Raw genomic sequence first — 19,979 nt, 5'->3', positions numbered from 1 at the left:
CAAGTTGAATAAACATTTGTCATTAGTTTACAAATAAAAACTTTACACAAGCGCTAGGCTGCTTCTGTTGTTGTAGCCTAATTGTTTCAATTGTCAGTGAATTAAACCTACCAATTCAGAAGACGAATAGATCTATAGACTAATCCTCTCACAAGTTCCTAATCAAATTCAGGCAAAAATTGGTGGCCAGGGTAAAAAAAGAAGAAGATAAGACTGCTGTTCATCACGCTTATTTTACCCTTCAGATCCTACAGACTATGAGTTAGGTATGCGCTGGCTGTGTATGCTGCTGAAAGGAGAGTGAATATCACATCAGTGTGACTCATCCTCGCTGCTGTGATCCAGAGACGCAAACCTAATCATCAATCAAGCTTACCGCCCACTCCAGTTTCGCCAACGCAAGCTGTGACCTGTCTGACAAGCGGAACCCCCAGTTTAACCTTAATTGCTCTGACACGGCAATGATACTACGGCAACGCATGCAAAGGGAAATGCGTATGAACGATGATTTAGAGGTTTAAAATACTACTGGAGAGTTTCTCGTTTTACATTCCAGTACATTCAACATTTTCATGCTCCAGATATATGTGACGTCAAATGGGATACTCCCCTAAACATGTGACACTGGATGACGTATATGCCAGTGTATCCGGAAGTAGGGGAGAGAGGAAAATAGTGAACAGAAACACCAGTTTTACTGTTAGAAGAGCTAGTACACTCCCTGTTAGAGTTAACTACAATACACACATTTCATTACATATAGCTGTTTAAGGAGTCTACCAACATGTCGAATATGGAGAGTATCCTTTCAAAGATTACTCGAAATGCGGAAAGTAACTATCATTCAGTAAAAGTAATGTTAGCTACGCTTTCTTCGGCCTGTAAGTGACGAGTCATCCTCGTCTTGTTTGCTTTGTGGTCGGATATATTTTATTTATATTTTAAGTTAATTTTACTTGTGTGTTTGGTTGTAGGTGCCGAACTTTATAACGTTACTATTGAGATTAAGATATTATTGTAACCAGTTATGTTCGCCATTAAGTTTTTTGAGGTATTTGTTCTAATATGTAATCTTAAGTTTTACGTCTCACACGGAACGAGCGGCTGAGTTCATATGAATTAAAAGGTGAGTTAAAACGTTTAAAAGTGCTTGTTGGAGTCTTTAACACCAATTACAGAGCATCTCTTCAACCTCAAGTTTGCTGCCAAAGAACTTCAACGAAGCTCCAAGAAATGTGACAAAGAGGAAAAGGCAGAGAAGACCAAAGTCAAAAAAGTAAATATTGCCGATACTTCCGGGGTGAAGTATAAGGTCTACTGTTTCTGCTAAGGAAACAGGATTACTGTAGTGATGCTGATGTGTATGTTTCCCAAAGGCGGTTCAAAAAGGTAATTTGGAAGTGGCCAGAATTCATGCAGAAAACGCCATCAGACAGAAGAACCAGTCTGTGAACTTCCTGCGGATGAGTGCCCGGGTGGATGCAGTAGCTGCCAGGGTCCAAACAGCTCTTACGATGAACAAGGTATGGTGGTTATACACCCTGGTATGGTGGTTATACACCCTGCTATGGTGGTTATACACCCTGCTATGGTGGTTATACACCCTGCTATGGTGGTTATACACCCTGCTTTGGTGGTTATACACCCTGCTATGGTGGTTATACACCCTGGTATGGTGGTTATACACCCTGCGATGTGCAACAGGTACCTGAAAACTCCAGGCCACAAATCCATGAGACCCATAAGTGGACACTGGCACAGCAATATTGCAGCGTTTCTCTTCCCCCTACAGGTCACCAAATCCATGGCAGGAGTGGTAAAAGGGATGGATGCTACACTGAAGTCAATGAACCTGGAGAAGGTAGTGTGTGTGTGTATGTTTCGAGGTGGCACACATTTGATAATGTACTGTGACTAAACAAACCAAATGTCCTCTTCAGATCTCAGGCCTCATGGATAAGTTTGAGCATCAGTTTGAAACCCTGGATGTGCAGACGGCTCACATGGAGGACACCATGAGCAGCACGACCACGCTGACCACGCCTCAGGTACGCCGCTAAAGCACCCCGCCTTCATCACATACACGGCCCCCATGCACTTAGCTTAAGTTGTTCTGTTTGTACGTCAAATGTAGCATTTCTAAACACAGAGGTTTCACTGAAGTCTGTCGTGTGTGTTTCAGAATCAAGTGGATTCACTGATGCATGAAATGGCGGATGAAGCCGGGTAAGAAAGCATCCATCAGTAGTCTAAGGAGAGGCACTGTCATTAAAGGGAGTCAGGTGGCTGAGCGGTTAGGGAATTGGGATAGTAATCATCAATAATCGACTCCTGGCCAGGAAAAATGACGTTGTGTCCTTGGGCCAGGCACTTCACCCTACTTGCCTCGGGGGGAATGTACTTACTGTACTTACTGTAATTCTCTCTGGATAAGAGCGTCTGCTAATTTAAAAAAAAAAAAAAATACTAAATGTCATTCCTTTGACAATATCTGGCACATCACTGGAAAATATTTGTATTTGTCAATACCTAGTGGTAAATGTCTGTGCCTATGTGTGCTGTTTGGTTTAGTCTGGACCTGAACATGGAGCTGCCACAGGGACAATCAGGGTCTGTGGGTACCAGTGTGGCCTCTGCAGAACAGGTAATCAAACCAAGTCAAATCATTTTATTGTCACTCCATATACACAAGTGCAACAATGTGTGAAAGTCTTGGGTGTCTTGGGTTCCAATGACACAAATGAACACATCTGTTACACAACACAATGCACAATTTACACCTAATGAATACAATATACAGAAATCACTTCCTCCGGTCCTAAGAGCACAAGTTCACATAAAATTATACTCAAAACAGATATATGCAGTTGGTTTTAAGGACTACAGAGTACATGTATTTTAGACAGAGTACAAGTAAACAACTATTTTTGTCATACTGCACACAGATGCCCAGCCCTACCTTTAACTAATTCTAAACACCTTCTCTACTTGTCTGCAGGACGAACTATCTCAACGCCTCGCCAAACTCAGAGACCAGATGTAAGAGAGGACGTCTTTCTATTGCTGCCCCGACACAGATCTCGGATGGACATGCTTTCTGACTGTAAATGAATAAGGCCTGATCTTTTCGTCATGTTTCTGCCTCTCTTTGCAACTGATTTTTCCACAAAATAGAACAATTTGAAAGCTCTGGTTCCTACTTATATTTTTTTGGTGAGCGGTAGAGAGATCCAGACCAACATGAACCTCAACACTAAAACGAAGACTTTCTGGTTGTAGAGATGTATGAGAATATTCAAATTGCGATGGTTATATTCAGCTGGTGTACATTATGTTTGTTTAATTGTTGTGATTTGTAAGACATTCCTCATGTCAAAACAAAAGTTGCCTTTTTCCCCTTCTGTCTGGTGTCTTGTGGTTTATCTATGTCCTTATACAATTATTACATGTGAATAATGGAGTTTAAAGATGTGTATATATATTCTTATAACCTGTATCAGATGTGACTTGTTTAAAGTAAACAAATGGTTGCTTGATTTTATTCATATCTTGATTGACAGCTCAGAGTCCTTAGGGATTCCTATTCACTGTTTAGGTCTATTGGAGAATAAAGTTTTTATAACATTGTGATTGTGTCTGGATCCTTGTTGAACCCAAAAAGCAAAGTCAAACTTTAGTAAATATTTGATAATTATATTTTGTTTCAGTCTAATATTGTGAAATTAGCCACGGATACCATCTGAAGATACAAAGGAAAAGTAAAGCGAGCGTCATGATTTGTTGACTAGACCATCTACACTCGGAAGTCTGACACCTCAACTACAGCATTCCTGCACCCCCCCCCCTTCCCTCCCCTCCCCCTCCTGCTGTGGTGCAATCACGTGAAATATGTGTGAAGCTAGTCAGTAACTTCTCAGTAAGTGACAAAGCTTGGTAGGTGTTTTAAGCGTGATGCTATAGTTAAATGAAATCGGCAACTCTCTGCGTTTTGACAAGGAGGAGGTGAAATAGCTTGCTTTTTATTCGAGGAGTTAATACGAGAACTTTGTTTTTGTCTTTCCAATTGACAGCAGCATCATGAAAGAAGCGTGAACAGCAGTTAGTCAACACCAACCCGACCAGTGACAGTTCGCGTCTATCAACATCAAGTAATAACAAACTTGTACATTTTTATTAATATTTGGTTAATTTGTTTATTTCGGCAACAACATGGTAATTCACAGTCTAACCTGCTAAAATGGGAATGACATCTAAACCGATTTACACGCAACAAACAACCTGCTAGCACCACTAGATAGCTAAGCTAGCTAAGCTAGCTACGAGGAGATGACGTTTATTTGGCTTGCCTGCACTAACAAGTCAGTGAAATGGCTGTATGGCTAATAGATAAACATTTAGCCCATGATATCTCTAGCTAGCTTCTAAGATGTAACATATCTTGCTAGCTAACAAGTTATCAATAGGTATAATCTGATTCCAATGATTTGTATTATTCGTGGGCCACGATATGCTGGAAAGGCAGACAGACGCTAAATCTATAGTTAGCCTTTGGCCATAGAGAACTCAGTTAGCTAGAGGGCCTAGCTTGCAGCAATCTTACTTCACTCAGGAGTTTTGTGTGTAGTTGGTGTGTAATTATCTAAGGCTTGATGGTTAACAGAGACCCTGAAACTACTGTGAATCAATGACATTTGTCTTTCTACTCCACTGTTTAACATTGCTAACATCATTCTTTTGCCCTTTTTTTAGCTGCAAGAAAATATACCATCTGCAGAGACGTCAGTGGGGCAGAAATTTGAGTATTATTTTGCAACCTGACCTATAAAGGGGATGTCAAGCACAGCCATGAAGAAGAAGGTAACACTACTACATCTACAACCCAATAGAAGACGTTGGGAACCGTTGTATGTCGATTATTAAACAGCTCAATGGGCCTACTTCAATGCTAACCATAGGGCGATTACGAAAAGCAGGTTTGTCGGGTTGTGTCCTTCACGAATATCTTTTAACTACGTGGATTAACTTCTAGGTGTTGCTGATGGGCAAGAGTGGCTCTGGGAAGACCAGCATGAGATCCATCATCTTTGCCAACTACATAGCCAGAGACACGCGACGCCTTGGAGCCACAAGTAAGTGCCTGCTCTTGTATACGACAGAGATTTATTCTGCACTAACCCTATGATTGCAGTATTGCTTAATAAAAAATAAAAATAAACGAATTTACCCCTTTTTAGTGACTCAAATCTCCTTCTGCTTTTGTCTCAACCTAGTCGATGTGGAGCACTCCCATGTGAGATTTCTTGGCAACCTGGTGCTGAACTTATGGGACTGTGGAGGGTGGGTTGGTCAGCTGATTTACCATCAACCACCGTCAAACCCTCAGGGTCAAACCATTTGATCAGCACTTACTTCATGGTAGTCAGTAATGGTGTGCTTGTGTGATTTAATTCCTCAGACAAGACACCTTCATGGAGAACTACTTCACCAGCCAGAGGGACAACATTTTCAGGAACGTGGAGGTGTTGATCTACGTGTTTGATGTTGAGAGCCGTGAGCTGGAGAAAGACATGCACTACTATCAGTCCTGTCTGGAAGCCATCCTTCAGAACTCTCCTGATGCTAAAGTATTCTGCCTCGTGCACAAAATGGACCTGGTGCAGGAGGACCAGAGAGACCTGGTGAGCTGATGTTTACACTACACACACACACACATACACATTATTGGACACATCAATGGGTTTAATACATGAGGTAGATATCTCGCCAGGAATGTGGGGTTAGTATTTCAACTATAAGTGTTAAAATACCTTTGAATGTCATGAGGTCTTCTACTCTTTCTTAGCATGTAGGTGTGTATTGTCCTACTAAGTAACACCTCGTCTTCATGTGACTGATTGCCTCTATATCGCTCTCTCTCTACCTCTCTCTACAGATCTTCAAAGAACGTGAAGAAGACTTGCGGAGGTTGTCCAGACCGCTGGCTTGTACCTGCTTCAGGACCTCCATCTGGGATGAAACTCTGTACAAGGTTCTGTCTGTCTGTCTGCTGATCTGTGTCTGTCCGTCTGTCTGTCTGCTGATCTGTGTCTGTCTGTCTGCTGATCTGTGTCTGTCTGTCTGCTGATCTGTGTCTGTCTGTCTCTGTCTGTCTGTCTGCCTGCTGATCTGTGTCTGTCTGTCTGCCTGCTGATCTGTGTCTGTCTGTCTGTCTGCTGATCTGTGTCTGTCTGTCTCTGTCTGTCTGTCTGTCTGCCTGCTGATCTGTGTCTGTCTGTCTGTCTGCTGATCTGTGTCTGTCTGTCTCTGTCTGTCTGCCTGCTGATCTGTGTCTGTCTGTCTGTCTGCTGATCTGTGTCTGTCTGTCTGTCTGCTGATCTGTGCTCTCGGGGAAGTCTTGACTGAGTGTTCTCCTTCCCCCTCAGGCGTGGTCCAGTATCGTGTACCAGCTGATCCCAAACGTTCAGCAGCTGGAGACGAACCTGAGGAACTTCGCCCAGATTATCGAAGCAGACGAAGTGCTCTTGTTTGAGCGAGCCACGTTTCTGGTAACGGTTTCATGGATTGGGTGTTTATCTTTAAGGAAGTAGGTTGTTGTTGTTGTGAAGGATGTGGGAACTTGTGTGATTTGGTGTTTCAATGTGTGTGTGTGTGTGTGTGTGTGTGTGTTTCAGGTAATTTCTCATTATCAATGCAAAGAGCAGCGTGATGCACACCGGTTTGAGAAAATCAGCAACATTATCAAGCAGTTCAAGCTCAGTTGCAGGTGAGTATAGTCTGGAAGGGGACCCTGTCCTCTATGATGCTGCCTTATACGTCTGTTTCACATCACGGTGTTTGTGTTTGATCGCAGCAAACTGGCGGCCTCCTTCCAGAGCATGGAGGTTAGAAACTCTAACTTTGCGGCCTTCATCGATGTGTTCACCTCCAACACATACGTCATGGTCATCATGTCTGACCCCTCCATACGTAAGTTACCCATGACGAGAGGTATCTTGCTGAGATGGTTGTATAGGATGTGGTTACTAAATATTTTTTGTACAAAAATAAAATGCTAATCTGGCCTTGGCTTTCCCTTATCTCTTTCTGCCTTTCCTGTAACACTTAACTTACAAACTGTCCAGTGAAGCACGAAAAATTCACAAAATCTCTTAAAAATAAAGTAATAACTGGAGTTGTCTTTCCTGTAGCCTCTGCAGCCACACTCATCAACATCCGCAACGCCAGGAAGCACTTTGAGAAGCTGGAACGAGTGGACGGGCCCAAACACAGTCTGCACATGCGAATGCGCTAGTCTCTGGCTCTACGTGGGTACCGTCTCAACCAATCAGTCTCCAGACATCAGACACCAGGCTTCCGGTCCCGCCCCCTTGCATGAGCAGCGACCCAATCACGTTCTCCAACTCTTAGCTCCAAGACCCTGTTCTGACCTTGTTCTTGTCCTTGTTTCTACGGTGATCTTGTATATCATGAAAATCAATGCTTGTACTCGGACGCGTATGTCGTAAATCTACACAAAGATATCAATGGAATGCTTTATATATATTTTATTAAGGGGCTACCATTGCAGTCTTTAGGTGTAAAAGACTGTGAAAATAAAAATGTTTTGGTCATGAGGGAAGGAATATTTACAATACCTGTAATGATCAGTTGACTGTTGCCCAGGAAACGAGTGGAATTGATAGTTCTACTACGCTCTGGCATTGTGCCAACTATGAAGATGGACGCTGAGTTTTGTTATAATGGCTTTGTAAAGAGAATACAAATTGAAAGGTGTGTGATATGGGTGGGAGTCACACACACTGTTGAACACTGGGAAACATTCTGCTGCCTTACATTCGGACATGTGGATTCATTGTTTTTTTTGAACTGCAAATAAAAAATAAAAAAAGCTATTTCAGATCAGTGTGAAATTATGTCGGAAAAAACGTGTACATTTCTTTTCTTATCTTTATTTAAGCCTGCTCATAGCATATTTCACAACATTAAAGGGATAGTTCACAATGTATATCATAATTCTCCCTTAAGTTATTGGGTCAATTTTGGTTTACTGAGCCAAAATATGTCCCCTGTATTCAACTTAACATCATCCTACAAAGCCCAACTTCCAGTGCATTAAAAGCACAAATCTGACTTCTAAAAAAAGAGTATAAAAAGTATAATAATCCACATTTAGATTAACATTTCTGATGCTAATAATTCTCAATCGAATGTAATACGAAAGGTCTTCTCCTGCTCTTTGCGGCGGTTGTCACACAGTTTGGACACATCCTCCACTCTCCTCTGTAGAAGCACTGAAGAGACATGGATGGGTTAGGGCCAGTACATTAGCATGGCTTGAAGGCACTAGACACTGTTGACCTATTGAACATGCAAGGTGGTCTTCACATACCCGAGTTCTGATCAATCCACTGAAGAGAGTCCATGTGGGCATTGAGAATTTTACAGATCTGTTGAAGCTGAGAAGAAAACAATCATGTCTACAACGTAGCAGATTTTCCATTAACTATATTAACCCCAAAGGAAATTAAAGACTATCCTGCTTTATTTAAAAGATCTCTTTCCCAGTCTGAGCTTGATGGATCAGGGTACGAACCTCAAACTCATGTCGTCACACAAACACAACAGTTGTCATCTCTTTCCCTTTTCAAACTTGAGCTGTATGTTCTCTTCTACAAGCATCATCTCTTACCGGGTCACTGGTATCTGCTGGGCCGCTGGACGTGTTAAGATGTTCGATGATCTCCTTCAGATCTTGAGACATCCTCTGCAGCTGGGCGTCCACATTCTCAGCCAGCTTGTACCTGGGAAGCAAGGAACAGATGTCACGTCACCCAATCACGACTCCGTCGGACTTCCAACACACCTGATTCAAATGAATGGGTTGTTACCAGGCTTCTGCAGAGCTAGATAATGACCAAATTCGTTTCAATCAGGTGTGTTGGAAGTCGGACGCCTACTAGCTGTGAGGACACAGTGTTTCAGGTCTCCAGTAAACACGCTAGCTGTTAGGACACAGTGTTTCAGGTCTCCAGTAAACATGCTAGCTGTGAGGACACAGTGTTTCAGGTCTCCAGTAAACACGCTAGCTGTTAGGACACAGTGTTTCAGGTCTCCAGTAAACATGCTAGCTGTGAGGACACAGTGTTTCAGGTCTCCAGTAAACACGCTAGCTGTTAGGACACAGTGTTTCAGGTCTCCAGTAAACATGCTAGCTGTGAGGACACAGTGTTTCAGGTCTCCAGTAAACATGCTAGCTGTGAGGACACAGTGTTTCAGGTCTCCAGTAAACACGTACGTTCTCTCGCGTTCCTCGTCAGCGTTCTGCATGTAAATGGTTCCACTCTGCTCTTTGACAGACTCCTCCAGAGGAGACAGCAGATCCTCCAGCTCCTTCTGCTGGGAAAGGATGAAGTCCAGCTCCTGATCCAGCCTGGAGGAATGGGGAAGGGGTAGAGGGAGGGATGAATCCACACAGCTAGATTAGAATCATCATCTACACCCCATCACACTGTGGTAGAACATTTATAGTATTCAGGAAAAAAGGTAAAAAAAAAGAAAAAAAATGAAATTACCTTCTTTGGTCCAATTTGACCTTCTCCATCTCCTTGTGCAACGATGTAATCTGTGACAGGTAGACAATCGTCAGTCATGGGCCTTCAAACCAACTGAGGTAAAAAACCCATCTACTCGTTACTCGAGTGATAAAGTGTTGGATGTTCTCACCTTCTCTCCGTTCTCCACCAGCATGCGGTCCCAGGCGTTGACCTGCGTGGCCTGCTGCAGGAAGTGTCTCTCCTGTTCCTCCAGCTCCAGGCTCCACTTGTTGATGAGCCCCTCCAGCTGGGCATAGGACATCAGGGGAGGAGTGCTGGGAACAGGACAGGTTCACCGCTACAGTTAAGGTCGCTTCACAGTGGAACCAGGAGGTTCACGACTAGAGATAGGATCGCTTTAACAGTCCCAAAGCTGGGAGATTGAGCTTTATCAGTTTGAAAACGTCTCAGGTCACTTGCAAACGCTCATCGTGTACAAATAAGTAGGCATCTTGTGAAACGTTCTAACGTGTTTCTACATCTTGTTCTGTGCCAGCTGAATATGACGGGACGTACCTGGCGATGACAGCTGTGCTAACTCCAGTGATGGGTGCCGTTAACCCAATGCCAGCGACCCCGGCAGGTTTCATCCCCAGGGAGAAGCCTGAGGTGGTGCTGGCAGCGGCTGCAGCTGGAGGAAAGACAACAGGAAACCAAAGACATCAGACAAGCTGCTGAATACTCCCCAGGTTCAGGGTCTGTGTCTGGTCTGCATGTGTGTCTCAGGGTCTGTGTCTGGTCTGCATGTGTGGTTCAGGGTCTGTGTCTGGTCTGCATGTGTGGTTCAGGGTCTGTGTCTGGTCTGCATGTGTGTCTCAGGGTCTGTGTCTGGTCTGCATGTGTGGTTCAGGGTCTGGTCTGCATGTGTGGTTCAGGGTCTGTGTCTGGTCTGCATGTGTGGTTCAGGGTCTGTGTCTGGTCTGCATGTGTGTCTCAGGGTCTGTGTCTGGTCTGCATGTGTGGTTCAGGGTCTGTGTCTGGTCTGCATGTGTGGTTCAGGGTCTGGTCTGCATGTGTGTCTCAGGGTCTGTGTCTGGTCTGCATGTGTGGTTCAGGGTCTGTGTCTGGTCTGCATGTGTGGTTCAGGGTCTGTGTCTGGTCTGCATGTGTGGTTCAGGGTCTGTGTCTGGTCTGCATGTGTGGTTCAGGGTCTGTGTCTGGTCTGCATGTGTGGTTCAGGGTCTGTGTCTGGTCTGCATGTGTGGTTCAGGGTCTGTGTCTGGTCTGCATGTGTGGTTCAGGGTCTGTGTCTGGTCTGCATGTGTGGTTCAGGGTCTGGTCTGCATGTGTGTTTCAGGGTCTCTGTCTGGTCTGCATGTGTGGTTCAGGGTCTGTGTCTGGTCTGCATGTGTGGTTCAGGGTCTGTGTCTGGTCTGCATGTGTGGTTCAGGGTCTGTGTCTGGTCTGCATGTGTGGTTCAGGGTCTGTGTCTGGTCTGCATGTGTGGTTCAGGGTCTGGTCTGCATGTGTGGTTCAGGGTCTGTGTCTGGTCTGCATGTGTGTTTCAGGGTCTCTGTCTGGTCTGCATGTGTGGTTCAGGGTCTGTGTCTGGTCTGCATGTGTGGTTCAGGGTCTGTGTCTGGTCTGCATGTGAGGTTCAGGGTCTGTGTCTGGTCTGCATGTGTGGTTCAGGGTCTGGTCTGCATGTGTGGTTCAGGGTCTGTACCTGTGGCTGCAGCAGCAGCTGTGGTAGCTGAGGCCACTCCCAGGGGCTTCAGCATGAACCCCAGACTCCCTCCTGCTGCCGGGGCGACAGAAGCGGTTGCCGGGGCGACAGAGGCGGCCGGGGCGATAGAGGCAGCAACACTGCCCACTAAAGAGGTAGGGAAAGGGGAGACAGAGCCCACTTAGAACTAAACCTTCAACCACGATCTGCGAGATAAAACAACATTTGATATTTCTCTGTATTCTTTCCCCTGTTATGAAGTGGAATGTTATGCCGATAGCATGGCAAAATGTCACGTCGATATTTTGTGTGTTGTTGACCTCTATATCTTACGTGACAAGCCGGAGCCTGTGATGGCGGGGGCTGTGGACGCCGGGGCACCGAACAGAGAAGAGCCCAGGACCGGAGCAGGCTGGCTGGCCGGCACAGACATCACCGGAGCGGCTTTGAGAAACAAACATCTGAGAATCAATATCTCCATAAAACAACCGAAGGCACCAAGTGTCTCATCAATATCTTAACTCCATCTGTAGAATATTTACAGACAGAAAATGGCTCTAAAACACAGTCCTGCCTTACCAGCTGGTTTGACTCCGAAGGCGAACCCTCCGCCCTGGGCCGAGGTGACTGCAGCCGTCAGGGCCGGGGCGACAGAGTTCAGACTCAGCCCTGAGACACCAACACAAGACAGCAGTCATTACCATGAAGGAAAACGCATTCATAAACACACAAGCCAGTACAAACTGTGTGTTGAGCCGGGAGACGACCAAAGCTCACCTGCGGGCTGGATGCCCATGGAGAGTGTGGATGGAGCTGGGCTCCCAAAGGAGAACCCTCCTCCTGAGGTAGGGGCAGGGGCCATGGTGGGGGCAGGGGCCATGGTGGGGGCAGGGGCTGTGGTGGCCTGGACCTTAGCTGCACCAAAACTGAACCCCCCGCCCAGGGACATCCCTCCTGGGGCCATGGTGGTGGTTGTGGCTGCAGCAGGCTGGGCCTGGACCTGGGCCATGAGCTGGGGCTGGACCTGGGCCATGAGCTGGGGCTGGACCTGGGCCATGAGCTGGGGCTGGACCTGGGCCTGGGGCTGGACCTGGGGCTGGACCTGGGCTCCCATGCCTGGGGTGCCGAAGCTGAAGCCCCCTCCAGCAGGCATGGAGGCTGTGGTCTGTGTGGAGAGAGCCCCACCCAGCGTGAAGCCGGTGGAAGCCGCCCCTAGGGTCATCCCTGCTGGTGATGCTTGCGTTGGAGCTGGCGTCCCAAGATTGAGTTTGGTGGTGGGGGTCCTGAGACAAAGAAAACTATTAAATGACCACTTCATAATTATCCTACAGCTGCTTAAGTCAAATCTCAAGATGACTGTTTACTGGCAGCATTGGCTGCAACTTAAAAATGATAATGCTGACTTATTTACCCAAATGAGAAGCCGCCGCTGCCTCCTCCTCCTCCAGGGGTACCGCCGGGTGCTGGAGTCCCGAAACTAAACCCTCCACCTGGGGTAGCGTTGGCCTGCGGCATGGGCATCCCAAAAAGACTCTGTGAGGCGGCTTGTTGTGGAGCTGCGGGCTGGGCAGGGTTTGGGGTCCCAAATGAAAAGCCGCTGTTGGGGGCAGCTTGTGTGGAGCCCGCCATCCCGAAGCCTGTTGCCGGGGCTGGGGCGGCCGTGGTTTTGGGGGTCCCAAAACTGAACCCAGTGTTGCCGGCTTGGCCGAAGTTGAACCCACTCATGGTGCTACCAGGAAACGGAACACTGAAACATACGAAAATACTCTAAATAAGGTCATATTTCCCATTGACATGATACACTTACAGCATGTCAAAGTGGACTGATGATTTTAGTTTGACACCACTACTGACAACGTGATCTACAGTATTTAGTTTAGGTAGCCTAGCATAAGCTGTTAGTTGGCTAGCCAGTATTAGCAGCTAGCTAACATTTTGTAGCGATCCCAGTAACTAGGTCATTTAAAAAAGCTGAACATGTTGGAGGGCTGTGTGTATATTGAACCAGGCTAGAAACGTGGAGCCCATTGAGTGACAGGTAACTTTAGACAACACCACACACGATTCTGGCTAGGCAGCTAACAAGCTAACTACAGTAACTACTACCCGACTTGGCTTGAAACAACCGGCTATGGCTTGATTTTTCAATCTAATTCATATTAGACAACAACAAAAACAGGACAACGACAAGAGCAGAATATCAAAAGGATAAAAGATTGTTTTCTAACTACCTTAGTAATCTTCGTTTACCCTTGTTTGAATCGCAACGGAATTAATAGATGGCGCATGCAGCATGCGCGCTTGTTAGTGACTATTTTCTTGTTGGAGCGCAGCGGTGGGATATGAGGAGCTGTGGTGGTGGTGCGACCTCTACCGACGGAGGGCTCCAGCCTTGTAGGAGAGCGTTATTCCTCAAAAATAAAGAGGCCCTGCTCGATTTTTCTATTCAAAATGAATAAAATCGTGATTGTAAGGTCACTACAGAAGCTATAGGCTAGTAATTTCCTACATGTGATCTTTTTATTTTCATTATTATTTTCATTATATTCATTTTTTGGGTAATATCCCCAAGCCCTTTTCAATACTCGACGGGCAGTGTGGTGCCGAAATTGGTGACCTATCTAAAATTGACCAGGGGGCGCCCTTCTAACGGCCTGCTATAGGACTAGGTGATGTTCGAACCCTAACCTAGCCGGTCCCAATCCTAACCCTAACATTTGCTGAACAGTAAAGTTAGAACATCGACCCCTGGTCACAGTTTTCGATAGCTCATCGATTTTGGTAGAACATCTGCATTTACTAGCCTGTTTGAAAAATGGGTTGATTGAATACTTCTGTGATTTTGTTTATTATGTAATATTCTTTTATATTAAAATGATCAAAACATCACAGCAATACTAAAACATTCCATGTCAGCTCCAAAGGAATCACACTCACAATATGTTCTCAAGTGGGTTTTATTAGATGTAAGGTTTTCCATTCCGGACGATCAGTCATGTTGTGCGGGACCAGTAAAACATAAATGTCTACTGCATGAATGGACTCGACTATGGACTAGATTGAGGTCATAAGAGGTTGCAATCACAGGGAGTACAGTTCTGAAGCCACGTGGGCTTTTAACGACTGCTTATAATATTTTAAAGTAAATAACAGAGGACGTGGGAATACTCAACACTGATAGAACGACCGCTCTCCAAATCGTTCGGTTGACCGTGCACCTGTTTACTTAAATGTTTTCATAAAGTGTGCAAGTTCTCCATATTAGAACTATTCAGATTTAAATAATTAGCTCTACTGCCCGATTAATTAACGTTTACAATTGTACAACAGTAACAATGTATATATTATTTCTCCCCGAATCGTCACTGATTGAACTACTAAATTGAAGGAGTTTATGGTTAGAATCTCCAATGAGTCATAGCAGCGAGGCTGTCACCGACACTCTTGTTGAAAACCTTTGCGGTTAGGGATACTCGAAAATAATTGCACATTACTTTTTGTGTGTGTTTGTTTGTTCGCTAAACATAAACCTCCCTATTTATCTTCTTCCAGGGAGATCTGATATTTGCGAAGGTGCCAGAGACCTTGGTACTCCGTACCTCTTATGCGTTCTAAACAAACATTCAATTAACATCTAAAAAAATGCTGTGTCAGTAGTCCTAATTATAGTTGTAGAAGGTTGGAGCAAAATAACATCAGGGTTCCCACCCTTCATGTGAAGAACTTCACGATGAAAGGTATTTATGTCGTGTGAAGGGATTATTTCAGGTAAATGTCTACACCATAGACCCGTAGACATACTCTTACATGTCTCAAAGTACAGTGTTTCAGCCTACAATCATAACAGCAGCCCAAACTCGACCTTAAGTCCTCTCGACTGAGGCGGCTTTCAGCTGTGATCGTTGGTCTTGGTGAGCACTTCCTGTTTCCTGTTCTCGTCGGCACCGGGAGCCGTCAGGCTGTCCGTGTCCGTGCCCGCCTTGGCGTCTGGCTCCGTCTCTGTGTCTGAGACACCGGCACAGCCCGTGTGGCAGAACTGGCGCTCCATGACGGTGATACGCTGCTTCAGTCGCTGCTGCGTGGCCGTGTACTCACTGAGCAGCCGGGAGAAGCGTGTCTGGAGGGTGTCCAGCGAAGACTCCAGCCTCTCCACCTTCTCCTCCGTGTCCTCCCCCACCGGCGCCTGTTGAGCGCTCTCATCCAACAGGCCCTGGCTGGTCAGGATCTCCCTGCCCCTCGCCTCCAGCACCTTCTTGGCGTCCGGGTACTCGATCACCGCCTCCATCAGGTCGTCCTTGGAGAGGCAGAAGAGGTCTGAGTAGCCGATGCTGCGGATGTTAGCTGTCCGCCGGTTGCCCATTTTGCTGCCCTGAATGTTGAGGATGCTGATCTCCCCGAAGCAGCTGCCGGCTGTTAGGAGGGCGTACTGTGTGACCCCGTCGTCCGCCACCACAGCCAGCTTCCCCTCTTTGATGATGTACATCTCTTTCCCGATGTCGCCCTTACGGCAGATGTAGTCCCCCGGGCTGTACACCTGGGGGCGCAGTTTCAGCACCAGCTCCACCAGTAATCCAGCCTCGCAGTCCTGGAAGATGCGAACCTTCTTGAGGGTCGCCAGGTGAACGTTGATGGCGATCTCGGCCCTGAGTTTGTTGGGCAGGTTTTTTAAAACCTCCTGTTCGTCCACTGCCTTCTTGTTTGTCCAGAGGTAGTCGAACCACTTGATGACTCGTGTCTCCAGTTCCTTGTTGACCCTGCGGAAGTGCATGTAATGTTTGATGGCGTCGATGCGGGCCTGGAACTCTGCGCGAGTTGCGTTCATGTTGGCTATCATGGAGCCCACGTTTCCCACAATGGTGGCGAAGATGAGCACCCCAACCAGGAAGTCAAATACCACAAACAGGAACTCCTCATCTCGCACAGGTGGGGGCATCTCCCCGATGGTGGTGAGGGTGAGAGTGGACCAGTACAGGCAGTAGACGTAACCCCGGGTCAAGCTATTGAACTCAGGCCTGGACATGTTGGGGTAGACCCAGGTATCAGAGCCGAGCCCTAGGGACTTGGAGATGGCAAAGTAGATGCAGGCGTTCCAGTGGATGATGATCAGGATGTAGAGGACCAGGTTGCAGATGCGGAAGATGTTGGGGTAGTTGGTGCGCGTCTCGGTGCGGTCGAAGAACTCGAACATCCGCGAAAACCGCAGCAGACGGTTGAGTCTGAGCTGTGGGGTGTGGATTCCCGTGACGATGTAGGCCAGGTCGGTGGGTAGGATGGAGACCACATCCATCTTGAACTGGAAGGTGCGGACATAGTTGTCTTTGAGCTTGGAGAGGTCCTTCACCAGCAAACCTTGTTCCAGGAACCCTGCAGAATCAGGATGACAACATTGGTATCGAGTGACCACTACTTCAACATTAATCAAAAGAATCTTTCATACCAAATGCAAAAACTAAATTTGTCTGTTTTAACCATCTCAGTTCCTGGACATACCTGTACGAAGTCGAATAAAGGTGTCCAGGATGTATACAGCATCAAAGATATAGTCCAACACCAACCAGCCAATATAATTTTCAGTTTGCAACTGGTCAAAACATGCCCTGCCCAGATGGAGGAAAAAGTATTGCATTTACTACTTTGGGTTACGATGATCACCAACACCATTTACTAATTTGGTTTCCGATGATCCACACTATTACCAGTAACTATTACCTTGCCACCACTAAGACCCAGTTATAGAGCACTGCCATGGCGATGAAGAACAGCCAACGATAGTAGAAATCATCTGAAGGGGCCACCACAAACACATCCCACTTTTTCCTGAAATCACAGATGTTCACACCTCTTCAGTTTCACCTAAGAGCGATCCCAGTGCCAAACTTCCATCGCATGCTTGTAGGCCTTCTTAAACAATAACTGCCTTCTGATTTACACGGCCCTGATTTGAACTGCTTCACGCAAACCACAAGACAGTCAGAATGTACCATAAGCTTTTTTTGGTCTGGTTGCCGTTGGCGTCGAGCTGGGTGTTGCTGAGGCGACTCGGAGCGGTCCTCACATCAGGGCCCCTGAAACGCTCCAAGAAGGAGTCTGGGCGTTGCTCCTCCTCCTGAAGACTCCTATGGGCCCACTCCCTCAGAGTAACTACCAGGGTCACCAGTCTGGGATGGAGAGAGAGAGAGGAGGGGAGGTAAGACAGAGAGGAGCAGGGTGAGGAAGATATAAGATGGGGTGAGGGGATAGGTTGAGGCAGATGAGAAAACCCCCTGGATGCAGGAGACTACCTCAGTCTGTGGTGTTCCTGCTCAAACGTACCACAGGACGAGCATGTCATCGTCTCATACATACCTAGAGAGTGCCCCCTGACCTCTGAAGGAGTTCCTGGAGTTCCCCCCCTGAGGGTCTAGCGCCGCCACTCTCTGCAGCTCTGACGACGTGTCATCGCACGCTGACGGCACCCTGACGAACAGAGGCGGACACGGACCCAGAAGGCCTCAGCGTTAAACAGGAGCGGGTATTCATTTACGCACGCTGCTCATCGTTATGGGTGGTTTGTTTTGGGATATGGCTGTGAGGGCAGGAGGTGTGGAGGATTAGGGAAATGTTTTCTGTGCTGTGCTTTAACTGAACTACCTGCTGAGAGTGCTGTCTGCTCTCTCGCTCTCCTCCTCCACCGTGGTCTTCACCGAGAGGCGATGAGGAGACACGTCTCTGTTGGCTACCTGCCCCGTCATCTTCAGCTGTGGAGGGAGAGGACATCACCTGTCACCTGACCCCAACACACCACCACAAGTCTGGGGATCTATCTGTGTTATTTATTTATTTTTAAATTATATATACTTTTGGCTTAAAAAAAACACTTTATTAGACTGTTGAGATGGACAGGGGATGTAGGGGAGAGAGAGAGAAAGGGAAGACATGCAGTAAAGGGCCCAAGCCGGATTCAAACCTGCGCCGCTGCGTCAGGGCCGGTACCGTACGCGCACCGGTGTTGTCCCGGCGACGCCGGGAGGTGTTTTTATTAGGCTGCTTCGACATCTCCTCTGAACTGAGGTGAGGCGTTACAGGAGAGGGAGGAGAGAGGGAGAGGCTGCGGCTGCTGGGCTCGTCTCTCCTGTGTTTACCGGGTGTGTCTGACACGCTGGCGCATGGGGGATGGAGGCCTGCCGGGACCGCCTCATCAGGGGCCTCCCGGAGAAACTGTGGTCGCCGTGGCGACCGGCTGATCACCCATAGCAACCACTTAAGTCAACCAAGATTGTATACTTATGGGTGGGAGACTGCATTTTACAGGAAATGAGATACAAAGGTATGTAGCGAGGTGTTTTACTCGAATGATCTCCTCCCCCTGACATGGATTTCGAAGCTCTCACACATCTCATAAAGAATAAGACAGAACTGGTACAAGGATACAAAAAGGACTTAGACATGTAAACATACATAGAAAAATACGGACATATGTAGGAATTTTTTACGTGAATTTTAAAGAAGACGTTTGAATGATTTCTTACCAACCTTTATGTCTTTTTATAAATATAAAAAAAGAAATACCACTGAAAACAGAGAAGGAGATGACAATTCATCGACTCGATATAAAGAAGAGGCAGACAGTTAGTTTGGTGTTTAGATCACTGTTACCCTTGTTGTAGTAATTTGAAGATCATTAAGCAAAACAAACAGCCAGGGGCTGCACTCAGCTAGCAAGGCAGCTCTGCTCCCCAGACAGCTGCCTGCATCATCACAGCTCACAACAGGTGGATTATCTCCTAGAATGCCTGAACACTGTGTGTCCTGTACATGCTGCCTAAACAATAACACGCAAGTTGCCACAGTCGATAGTCTATTAAAATGAATTATTGTGTGATTTCCAAGGGGTGTTTGATTTAAACTAAGGTGTTTATCTGTAGGGATCGCAGGCTGTAGGAGAGAATTGTTTGCAGATGGACCTGAGGTGACTCAGAGACTCACCAGCTAGTTCTTAAGGCGCTCCACTCCAGTCAGTCCAGCAAGGTCCTTGTCATGTCACAAATTAATCCAGGGTTCCTTTCCAGTACAACTAATTCCTTGCAGAGTGGTTGAATCTGCGGAAGCGCATGCTGCCCTCAGTGATGCCAACAGGCTGCGTACCTCCACCTCTCTCCATCAACATGTCCCCTCTCCAGCGTGTCTCATCTCTGGACGCCTGCTCACCTGACCTCGGCGCAGGTGTGACAGGTCCACCTGCATGTTACCTGGTCTCAAGGAGGGACTGGCTTTGGCAGAGCAGGATGAGCGGAAGGGTAGAGAAGGGGCGGGGAAATGCAGACGGGGGAGGAGGGAGGACGAAAGATATATGATTTATATATATATATATAATATAATATATATATTCTTCCAGATGGGGGGCAAATGTTTGTTCTACCCTGCTGCAGTAGGTGTCTCTCTCGAAGATAATCCTAGCTACAACCAGTCATCACTTTGGTCTCTGGTGAGTGACCCCTCATCACCTACAGAGATTTAGCTTTGCTATATAACCCTTTATATTGGATCTCAAGTCTCTGACTGCCTCAGACTGCTAGTAGCTGAGCTCAGACACCTCAGTACTGTGGCACTATCGGTGACAAAGCCCAGGAGAGCCAGCTGTCTCCCATCACCTCTCTCATCAAGCTCTCTGACAGACCGTGGCAGAATCAACACACCAAACATACACTGAAAGAATGAGAATCTTCTGGAAAACCCAGAGG

At 46.7% G+C, this 19,979-nt stretch overlaps 4 protein-coding genes across 4 annotated transcripts; 2 read left to right on the top strand and 2 right to left on the bottom strand.

The window, feature by feature from the left end:
- Positions 1–637: 637 nt before the first annotated feature.
- LOC134039802 (charged multivesicular body protein 1b) lies at positions 638–3,627 on the top strand. The gene is made up of 8 exons (XM_062485888.1): positions 638–800; positions 1,179–1,276; positions 1,377–1,523; positions 1,793–1,861; positions 1,941–2,048; positions 2,183–2,226; positions 2,572–2,644; positions 2,999–3,627. The coding sequence occupies exons 1-8, from the start codon at positions 785–787 to the stop codon at positions 3,041–3,043; spliced, it is 600 nt and encodes a 199-aa protein (XP_062341872.1). The 5' UTR covers positions 638–784; the 3' UTR covers positions 3,044–3,627.
- A 312-nt stretch (positions 3,628–3,939) lies between these two features.
- Positions 3,940–7,892, top strand: rraga (Ras-related GTP binding A). Its single transcript, XM_062485736.1, has 10 exons — positions 3,940–4,148; positions 4,750–4,857; positions 5,030–5,129; positions 5,271–5,337; positions 5,456–5,678; positions 5,933–6,028; positions 6,423–6,545; positions 6,672–6,763; positions 6,851–6,966; positions 7,188–7,892. The coding sequence occupies exons 2-10, from the start codon at positions 4,831–4,833 to the stop codon at positions 7,289–7,291; spliced, it is 948 nt and encodes a 315-aa protein (XP_062341720.1). The 5' UTR covers positions 3,940–4,148; positions 4,750–4,830; the 3' UTR covers positions 7,292–7,892.
- Positions 7,615–13,632, bottom strand: nup62l (nucleoporin 62 like). Its single transcript, XM_062485726.1, has 14 exons — positions 13,491–13,632; positions 12,671–13,006; positions 12,332–12,542; positions 12,037–12,295; positions 11,839–11,928; positions 11,593–11,703; positions 11,260–11,406; positions 10,110–10,224; positions 9,724–9,868; positions 9,573–9,622; positions 9,296–9,430; positions 8,690–8,801; positions 8,390–8,456; positions 7,615–8,291 (listed from the first exon to the last, which is right to left on the bottom strand). The coding sequence occupies exons 2-14, from the start codon at positions 12,982–12,984 to the stop codon at positions 8,200–8,202; spliced, it is 1,848 nt and encodes a 615-aa protein (XP_062341710.1). The 5' UTR covers positions 12,985–13,006; positions 13,491–13,632; the 3' UTR covers positions 7,615–8,199.
- Positions 13,633–14,200: 568 nt separating this feature from the next.
- On the bottom strand, positions 14,201–19,342 carry cnga2b (cyclic nucleotide gated channel subunit alpha 2b). The gene is made up of 7 exons (XM_062485748.1): positions 19,225–19,342; positions 17,890–17,996; positions 17,605–17,715; positions 17,241–17,417; positions 16,969–17,076; positions 16,750–16,856; positions 14,201–16,623 (listed from the first exon to the last, which is right to left on the bottom strand). Exons 2-7 carry the CDS (start codon positions 17,988–17,990, stop codon positions 15,149–15,151), a joined length of 2,079 nt encoding a protein of 692 aa, XP_062341732.1. The 5' UTR covers positions 17,991–17,996; positions 19,225–19,342; the 3' UTR covers positions 14,201–15,148.
- Between the last annotated feature and the right edge of the window lie 637 nt (positions 19,343–19,979).

This window comes from Osmerus eperlanus, chromosome 19, assembly GCF_963692335.1.
Source record: "Osmerus eperlanus chromosome 19, fOsmEpe2.1, whole genome shotgun sequence".
In the NCBI taxonomy this organism is placed as follows: Eukaryota; Metazoa; Chordata; class Actinopteri; order Osmeriformes; family Osmeridae; genus Osmerus; species Osmerus eperlanus.
This window is presented reverse-complemented; position numbering and strand designations above follow the sequence as displayed.

Excerpts from the sequence above, each read along its gene's own strand:
- LOC134039802 (XM_062485888.1), top strand. Across the intron at positions 1,277-1,376 it reads AGAAGACCAAAGTCAAAAAA|GCGGTTCAAAAAGGTAATTT; the intron begins GTAAATATTGCC and ends TGTTTCCCAAAG. Across the intron at positions 2,645-2,998 it reads GTGTGGCCTCTGCAGAACAG|GACGAACTATCTCAACGCCT; the intron begins GTAATCAAACCA and ends ACTTGTCTGCAG.
- rraga (XM_062485736.1), top strand. The coding sequence starts at position 4,831 with ATGTCAAGCACAGCCATGAAGAAGAAG. Across the intron at positions 6,029-6,422 it reads GGGATGAAACTCTGTACAAG|GCGTGGTCCAGTATCGTGTA; the intron begins GTTCTGTCTGTC and ends CTTCCCCCTCAG. Across the intron at positions 6,546-6,671 it reads TTGAGCGAGCCACGTTTCTG|GTAATTTCTCATTATCAATG; the intron begins GTAACGGTTTCA and ends TGTGTGTTTCAG.
- nup62l (XM_062485726.1), bottom strand. The coding sequence starts at position 12,984 with ATGAGTGGGTTCAACTTCGGCCAAGCCGGCAACACTGGGTTCAGTTTT. Across the intron at positions 12,296-12,331 it reads AGGTCCAGCCCCAGGCCCAG|CTCATGGCCCAGGTCCAGCC; the intron begins GTCCAGCCCCAG and ends GTCCAGCCCCAG. Across the intron at positions 8,292-8,389 it reads GTGGATTGATCAGAACTCGG|TGCTTCTACAGAGGAGAGTG; the intron begins GTATGTGAAGAC and ends ATGTCTCTTCAG.
- cnga2b (XM_062485748.1), bottom strand. The coding sequence starts at position 17,990 with ATGACGGGGCAGGTAGCCAACAGAGACGTGTCTCCTCATCGCCTCTCG. Across the intron at positions 17,077-17,240 it reads CAGACCAAAAAAAGCTTATG|GAAAAAGTGGGATGTGTTTG; the intron begins GTACATTCTGAC and ends CTGTGATTTCAG. Across the intron at positions 16,857-16,968 it reads TGGGTCTTAGTGGTGGCAAG|GGCATGTTTTGACCAGTTGC; the intron begins GTAATAGTTACT and ends CCATCTGGGCAG.